At 67.2% G+C, this 8,286-nt stretch overlaps 1 protein-coding gene across 1 annotated transcript; it reads right to left on the reverse strand.

The window, feature by feature from the left end:
• Positions 1–657: 657 nt before the first annotated feature.
• LOC120859453 (mucin-5AC-like) lies at positions 658–7,886 on the reverse strand (the record flags this gene model as incomplete). Its single annotated transcript, XM_040235555.1, has 18 exons — positions 658–922; positions 1,451–1,565; positions 1,659–1,722; positions 1,880–1,999; positions 2,278–2,376; positions 2,455–2,577; positions 2,912–2,949; positions 3,086–3,187; positions 3,429–3,600; positions 3,901–3,932; positions 4,115–4,218; positions 4,321–4,408; positions 4,699–4,877; positions 5,329–5,536; positions 5,979–6,162; positions 6,280–6,530; positions 6,897–7,071; positions 7,586–7,886. Coding segments are annotated over 18 exons (2,620 nt in total), but the record flags the coding sequence as incomplete, so codon positions are not given.
• Between the last annotated feature and the right edge of the window lie 400 nt (positions 7,887–8,286).

Raw genomic sequence — 8,286 nt, forward strand, 5'->3', positions numbered from 1 at the left:
CACACACACACACACACACGCACCGCACACCGAGCCAGGCTCTGGCATGATGGCAGAGTCCAGAGGTCTGTGGGAGAAGAAGTCCCTCCTGTCTGAGGCCCAGCTGGGCGGACACAGGAGACTCCCAACCTTGTCCCCTCATTTACGCAGTCTGTCCTTCCAAGCACAGAGAGGACCGTCCTGGGCCACGCCCTGGGCCCATGCCCACCCCCTGCCCCTCTCCTGGCTATTATGGACAAGCTTAAAAAATCACACAGAGTCCAGGAATTGCAAAATGCTCTAAGTGTATTCACAAACCCGCTGGCCCTTTCCTGAGGCCCAGGGCCAGGAAAGGGGGGTGAGGCTCGCCTCCCAGCAGCCAGCCGAGCAGCCCCAGTCGCCACACTGAGGGATGATGCAGAGGCCTGGGGCCGGGAGGTTGGACCCGCGGCCAGAGGAGCCTCCCCACCCCCCGCCCGCGGGGCTGGTCCTGAGCAGGCCCCTGGGGCCCCTGCACACCAGGGCAGCTGGACCCTGGGAGGGACGGAAGGGGTGGGGGCGCTTCCCTGGCCCGGGCTCGGGCTCCACCGGCCTGAGAGGCCGTTGGCCGCAAGTAGAAGCGTTCCTGCGGGCGTGTCGAGGAGCGCGGCCGCCAGGCCCAGGCCGGGGCTGTGGCCTCTACTGAAGGGGCCGGGCCGGCGGGGCCCTTCTCCCGCGGCGCCTGAGCCCGCTCTCCGGGCTTGGCTCCGGCGTCACCGCCGAGAGGCCGAGGCCGCCGGGGGAGTCGCACTGCAGGCCCGCGCAGCCGCACTCCTCCACCTCCGTGTAGGTGAGCGCGCGGCTGGAGCCGTCCTCGCAGCGCAGGGACACGCTCCTCAGAGAGACGCGAAGCTCGCGGCAGCAGCTGCACACGTGTTCCACCGCGTTCGCCTCCGGGGAGAACCTGTGGGCGGGGCCCGCTCAGCACCGCCCCGCGAGGCCCCGCCCCGCGAGGCCCCGCCTTCGTGCGGCCCCGCCTCCGCAAGGAGGAGCCCGCCAGGCTCCTGAACCACCAGCACTGGGACCCAAGCGGGGTTCTTAGTAAACAAAACAGCGTGATTCCAAACAGGCTGAAAGCCACCGTCTCTGGACCCCAGCCCAGCCCCCTGCTGGCCCCTGGTCCCTCCAGTCCCTTCCCGGGGGACTTCCCGCGGCCCCCCGCGGGCGGGCCCCGTTGCACCTTCCCCAGCACTGCCCCGGCGGGGGCCTTCTGTGCGGGGCGGGGGGTGGCGGCGGGGCTCACGCGCACGGAGGTGGTGTCCCCGCGGGGTGGGGGGTCGGGGCTCACGCCCAGGGAGGTGGTGGCCCCGCGGGGTAGGGTGGGGGCGGGCTCACGCCCACGGAGGTGGTGTCCCCGCGGGGTAGGGGGTCAGGGCTCACGCCCAGGGAGGTGGAGGCCCCGCGGGGTGGGGTGGGGGCGGGGCTCACGTACACGGAGGTGGTGTCCCCGCAGTTGCCCCGGCAGTAGGCGAGGCGCACGGGCCCGGGGGAGCTGCAGCCCTGCAGCCGGAGGACCTGAAGCTGGTGGTGCACCGCGCAGGTCGACCCTGGGGAGGGTCGGAGGTGTGCAGAGGTCAGCCCCGGCGCGGGGCAGGCGGGAGCTCGCGCCCCTCCCCTCCCCGGCAGAGCCGCGCACTCACGGTTGGGGTGGGCGGGTTGCGGGCAGAAGCGGCAGCAGCCGTCCTCGCTCGGCAGAGCCTCGTCCTGCGTGGACCGCGGTGCCATCAGTGGGGAGCGGGCACCAGGAGGGCGCAGCCATGCCCCCCACCTGCTGATCGTGGCCGCCCACTCCTGTCCAGGGACTGATCCTCCGGACCACTGCGGGTCCCCCAGGAAGGGCGGGCGGGCGGCCGGGACTCACCGCAGGACAGTAAAGCGGGGGACACGCCTTCTTCGTGGTCACCACCACGAGCCCATCCTGGTGCCGCTCACACTCATGGGAAGTGCAGAGGTCTCCGGGGTCTGACCAGGACTCGCCCGGCTGCAGGGAGTCCCAGCCGGCAGGTAAGCGGCCCTCCCCAAGGGCCCCTCCCGCTGGGGTGGGCGCTGTGTCTGCCGTCAGCCCCCAGCCCACAGGGTTCCAGAGTTCCCGCGGCTCTGCCCAGAGGCCGCCTAGCTCTGACGGCTCCCCAGGGTCGCCAGTGCTCCAGGATGCTACCCACCCTGCACCCCCACCGTCGCTGTGCACTCTGCCCTCCGTACAGGGCTGGGGTTCGCCCCACCCAGAATGCACCCCAAGGCCTTGCAGCCCCTACTCACGTAGAAGAGGTGGGCGGAGCTGTTGCTGGTGTTCATGACGCAGGCCACCTGCACGCACTCACCACAACACTGCCCGGCCCGACCCTGGTACTCGAAGCCCTGAGGGAGGCAGGACGTGGCCTGAGCCCTTCTGGACGCTGCGGAGAGGGGTGTGGAGGCCGGTGCAGGGGCACTCACCAGGGGGCAGGAGGTGCCGCAGATCTGGGTCTCACAGTTGATCGAAAAGGTGTCTGACGAGGCTCCCCCCGGCAGCTCACACCAACATTTTTCACACAGGCTGGAGGAGACCACGGCGCCGGGCTGCAGGGGTCAGGGGCAGTGTCAGTGGGACAGGCCTGGCCCTGCCAGGCAGACTGCTCCCCGGGGGACCCTCGGGAGTGACCCCTGCCGGTCTTGGGGACAGAGTCCAAAGGCTGCGTCACATGCCCTGGAGGGCCTGGCCGGGGGAAAGCTTGTCCGCGGACCTTGTCAAGTTCAGGACGAGAGCTTTGTGGTCCCAGGAGAGCCCACTGCTGCTCCAAAGTGCCCCTTCCCCAGGCCCCGCAGGGATGCAGCTTCAGCCATGGAGAAGCTTGCGGGACGGGGACTCTGGTCCCTGAGTACCAGGGGGGGCCTGACCGTTGCTGGTTCCTACCTGGTACAGGGTGCCGTTGATGCTGCAGACGGTCCAGCCTGCTCGGGGGAGAAAGCAAAGCTGCAGACCCCCCTTCAGCCCCTAGAGCAGCTGCCACGCCCCTCGGCACAGCATCAGGCCCCAGGTGACAGCCCCGCTCCCCCCACCTGGCCGCCTCTGAGCCAGGGCACTCACTGCAGCTGTAGGTCGGGCAGCAGGCCTCCTCCCTGTAGGTCTGGACGGCGTGCGAGCCTTTCGGGCAGGCCTCGGGCTCAGGGCAGTGTCTGATGTCACAGGCTACAGTGGACAGAGGGGGCATCAGGGATCTGCCTCCCACCTCACCCTGAGCGCCACCCCTATGGGGGGTCTCCAGGAATCCTGAACGGGGGAGGACTCTGGCAGGGGGTAGGCTCTTGGAGGGGTGCCCGCTGCCCAAGGGACGAGGCTCCTGGTCAGCTCTGACCTCACAGTAGCCACACTTTGGAGCCTTTCTGCCGGCCAGCCCTGAGCCCCCGCCCCCGCCCCGCCCAGGGCTCACCGCAGCGGTACTGGGGACAGCACTGGCCAGTCTGCATGGCCTCGGGCACAGGTACTTGGCCGGACTCGGGGCAGGCGGGGGCCGGGGGGCAGGTCTGGGGCCGGCAGCTCATGGTCTGTGTGCCACCCTCACAGGTGCACTCTTGGCAGTCCACGATGACTGTGTGGCCGGGCTGTCGGGGGAGGGACAAGGGAGCCCATGGCCACGGCCGGAGGGGCAGAAACCCCCGGCTCGGGGCCTGCGGGGGTCTCCAGAGGTGTGGGTGTGGCTGAGGCCCACGAGGGCCTGGAGGCAGGAGACGGTCCTGCACGCTGTGGCTCGGGAGGGGTCCCTGGGAAGACAGGGTGCGCCGGCCCCAGGGCTGTGCGTGGGGGTCCTGAGTCTCGCCAGGGAACTCCAGCCCCACTCCTGCCCGCCCTGCAAGTCTCCAGGGCTGAGAGAAGCCCCCAGCCCCCGAGGGCCCCACACTCACCTCCACAGGCTCCCCAGTGGGTCCCAGGCAAGCTGGAGGAAGAGAGACGAGATCACTGCTGGGCCACCTTGGCCCCCAGCCCATCACGGCCAGATCCAGTCTGGGGCCGGGGGACCCCAGGTCATGGTGGAAAACCCTGGGGTCCGGCTGAAAAGCCAGGGACAGTGCCTGGAAGCCTGGAGTCCAGCCCGGGGACCCCAGCCCGGGAACCTACCGTTGCAGTCAGTGGGCACGCAGACCTCCTTGCTCGAGCTGTACAGCATTGTGCCCTGTGGGCAGAAGCAGCCTTCCGTGATGGGACTGGGTTCTAGGAGGGCCCTGAGGGGGGCAGGAGCAGAGGGTGAGCGGGCTGCGCCCTCCAGGGTGGGGACATGGGCTGGGCCAGGGAGGGGCCCCCCAAGGCAGAGGGCAGGTGCTTACAGGGGGCTGGCGCTGTTGTTCATGTAGCAGTAGGAGGTGGTGGGCGGGCCGCACGGCCGGTACTCCATGCCAGCAGGGCAGGTGAAGGCTGGGTGGAGGGTGAGGATGCACCTGAGGCCGCAGGGCACCAGCCGTGGGCCCTGGCCCGGACCTCGGGCCAGGCTCTGCTGGTGGAGCCCTGACCCCTCAGGCCCAGGCGCACTCACCTGGATGCCGCCTCTTGTCTCTCAGGAAACAAATGCCCTCCATCTTGGGCCCAGCCCTCCTCCTCCTCCCGGAAGCCCACCCTGACCACCCAAGCCCACCCACTGATTGCACACTGCGCCCATTCCCTTGAATGCCACTGCCCAGAGGGAGGGGGAGGGGGCGGACACGCACGGCACGTGTAGTTGGTCTGGCCCCGCCAGTCGACGCAGACGCCGAGGGACGCGCAGAGGGCGGCATAGAGCTCCAGGGCCGAGCACGCCGCGCCCATGCCGGGCATGTGGCACTGGTCGAAGGTGCAGCCTTGGTGAAACGGCCAGGGCGGGATCAGCGCGTGGCACAGCTCGAAGGGCCTGTGGCACAAACACGGGGGCTGTGGGCAGCTCCAGGGAGGGGCTGCCCGGCTGCAGGCTTTCCCTGAAAGGGCCCCGAGGGAGAGACGTCACTGGGCCGACCTGTGTGCCTGGGGACCCCAGCCCGTGAGGCCATCTGTATGCGGCAGGGTGGGAGTCTGGCTGAACAGTTTTTCTTTCTGCAAATTCTCCACTGAGTTCCCCGGGGCCTGCCCACTCAGCGCCCTGCTGGCTGAGGACTTGCACCCGGACCCCCCCATGAGCTGCTACAGAGCCTGAGGCTGCCCCACAGCCAGCCTCCACGGGGCTCTGCGCATGGCATCCCAGCAGATGTGACCCCCTCTCCCTCACAGCCCCTTGCAACCAACCTCTTCCCACCAGCCCGGCAGCGTGGGGTCAACAGGACTACTCGCACCCCTGCCTTTGCCCCAACCCTGCCCCAGAATCTCACTTGCTCAGAATGAGCTGGCAGATTGGCGAAGGTGGGCACGGGGTGGGCGAGGTCCTGGGCTCCACTGGGGTGGGCGTCGGGGGAGGCCCGTTGCAGGGCGGCTGGCCAGGGTATGCCACCTTCCAGTGGCTGGACATGTTGGAGCAGGAGGCCACCACCGCACCTCCCGGCAGGCGGCACTCGTCCTTCTGGTCATTGGTGCAGGTGCCTGCAGCGTGGGGGCAGCAGTCAGGGGGCCTCCTGCACGCCGCCAGGGGCTCAGCGTCCCCGAGCCAAGGGTCGGGCCTGGCATCTCCAGGCGGCCCTTGATGGAGTGTGTGAACCTGCCCCTCCACCTCCGTGAGCTTCCTTTTCCCTCCAAGAAGCCAGACCCTGGGGCCGTTCCCAGGGAGGACGACAGGGGTGGGCCTTGGGTATGGGCTCTGTGGCCAGGCCCTAGGCCCTGTGGTCGCACATTCTTGGTACAGCCAGAAAGCAGAATTGCCTGTAGGCTCATTGCCATGCAGTGGCCTCAGCCCAGGGCCAAGAGTGCGGCTCCGGGGGACACACCCAAGGCGAACCCTTCTCACACCGGACACACTCAGCCACGTTGCATGACCACGGACAGAGCCCGGAGCCAGGAGGGTGGGGAGTGGGGGCCGAGCACTCACCACACTGCCCTTCCGTGTTGTTGGCGAACTTGCTGAAGGGCACTTCCACGGAGAAGATGAGGCCGCTGAACATGACCTGGACACCGAGCTCGGGAATGCTCACGTACATCTTGATGCCAACTTGGGAGATGACAATGCCACCTTTCTGGAAGCCGGACCTTACCACCTCGCCATTAAAGATGATCTGGATAGTGACCCGTGAGGAACAGACCGAGAGGGGAAGGGGGCGGTGGTGAGCAGCCAGCACCTGGCACCCTCAGCCCGCCCAGCACTTGTGGGGGCCGCCCTGCCGCGTGCCTACCTCGTTAGTCATCACCCCATGGACAGACTTGCGGATCAGCGTGACACGGTTCCCCTGGTACTCAACAATGATGGACTGAGGGCAGGACAGCCCATCCTCCGAGTTGCAGAAATAGTTCTCGACCAGCACGCGGAAGTGGCCGTACACCGGTACGATCTGCTGCACCAGCACGTACGTGCAGTTGTCCAGGAACGTGTAGTAGGTGCCGTCGAACGTGATGTAGTGTGGGTCCCCCCAGCCACTGCACACGCCTGCCCGGAGGAGTGAGTGCCTTACGGGCTGCACTGCCGCCCCCGCCCCAGGGACACGGGGTCCCACACCAAGGGGAGCAGGTGACCGCCTTGCCGTCGGGGCCCATGCACTGGCACCACACAGAACTCTGTCCAGCAGGCGCCGGAGGTGGACCAGACTCCCTCCGCCTCCTCGCCCCTGCGGCCCGGGGACTCCAGGCCCGGGCAGGGCTCCGCGCAGCACCCCAGTGGAGGCTGAGCACCACCACTGGTGCCTTGATCTTGGGGTGTCCTCCCTGGGTCCAGCCCAATTCCGTTCTGCCTTCTCTGCCCCTGCCCACCCAGCCCAGTCCCGTGCAGCCGCTGCGCCCCGCCCCGTGCACTCACACTGGCACTGGTAGTGTGAGCAGCAGCCGTCACGGTCAGCCACCAGCACGGCAGGGTAGCCGTTGGCACAGGTGGGCTTCTGCACCCTTGGACAGCGGCGTGGGCTCACCGTGATGACCCTGTTGCCCTGGCAGGTGGCCTCGGAGCAGTTGGGCATGGGCCAGGTCTCACCTTTCTATGGAAGCAGAGAAAGCTACAGGGCCTTGTCGCCACCTGGCACCTGCTCCGTGGGGCTCAGTGCTCGCCTGGGTCTCCCCAGAGAGAAGAGCCACCCTTCTGGGACTAGGGGCTAGCCTTGCCCCAGGCCTCTCCTCCCCCAGCCCCGCCCAGAAGGCACAGGGCTGAGCAGGGGGAGCTCTGGCTGGTGAAGGTGGCCCCCTTTCCACCCTGCCCCTGCCTCCAACTCTTTGGTCTCCAGTCCTTGGCTGTTCCACCCACCCCCCGAGAAACAACAGCCTGCTTCAGCTCCCTTTACAGGGAACGGAATCTCAACCTTGGGCCCCATGCTCCTGGCACCCCCACCCAGAAGAGCTGGAGACCAGATGGCCGCTTGTCATGGCCAGCCTGCATCAGCCCAGGAGTCACTGACCTTCACCCACGCTTCATGCCACACTCTTTAGTTGGAAACCACTGAGGGTCCCTTCCCAGACCCCCTGAGTCCCTGAGAAGGGCAGGAGAGGTGAGGTTACCTTTCTTGGGGGGACTGCATTTGGGCACCCTTGTGGAGGGACAGACACGGAGGTAGAAGGGGAGGACTCTGGTGAGGAGGTGGTCGGGGTGGGAGATGGCATGCTGGTGGGACAGGTGGGGGCCGTTCCCTTGACCACGTGGCAGTCCAGGCTGCAAAAGGCATAATAGCAGTGGCCCGATAGGTCAGTCACTTGATAGATGTTGGATCCTGCAGGAAAAGGAAAGAGGCAGACACTGTAGGCCAGGAAGTGACTCCAGAGAAGAGCCGGCCTGGCTGGGGCCCTCCCGCCTAGGTCTAGACTGCATCTTCATGGAGAGCTTACTGCAGTCCTGGACACAGACCTAGCCTGTCACAGAGACAAGACACACCTGCGTCTCCTGCACATGGAGGCTTTGTGAACAGGGCGCCAGGGACCAGAGGTGGCACACAGCACGTCCCCAGGAAGACTGTGCATACCTGCGGAGTGCGACTGTCCAGACACGCTGCAGGAGCAGGGTGTGGTCCCAGGTGGGGACGGGGTGGTCTCAGGTACAGGAACAGAGGTTGCTCTGGTTGTAGGAGCCCAGGTTGCACTGCTTGTGTGCACAGAGGTTGTACTGGTTGTAGGAGCTGAGGCTGTGCTGCTTGTGTGCACAGAGGTTGTACTGGTTGAAGGAGCTGAGGCTGTGCTGCTTGTGTGCACAGGGGTTGAGCTCGTTG

The sequence above is a fragment of the Oryx dammah genome, unplaced genomic scaffold (assembly GCF_014754425.2).
Source record: "Oryx dammah isolate SB20612 unplaced genomic scaffold, SCBI_Odam_1.1 HiC_scaffold_1046, whole genome shotgun sequence".
In the NCBI taxonomy this organism is placed as follows: domain Eukaryota; kingdom Metazoa; phylum Chordata; class Mammalia; order Artiodactyla; family Bovidae; genus Oryx; species Oryx dammah.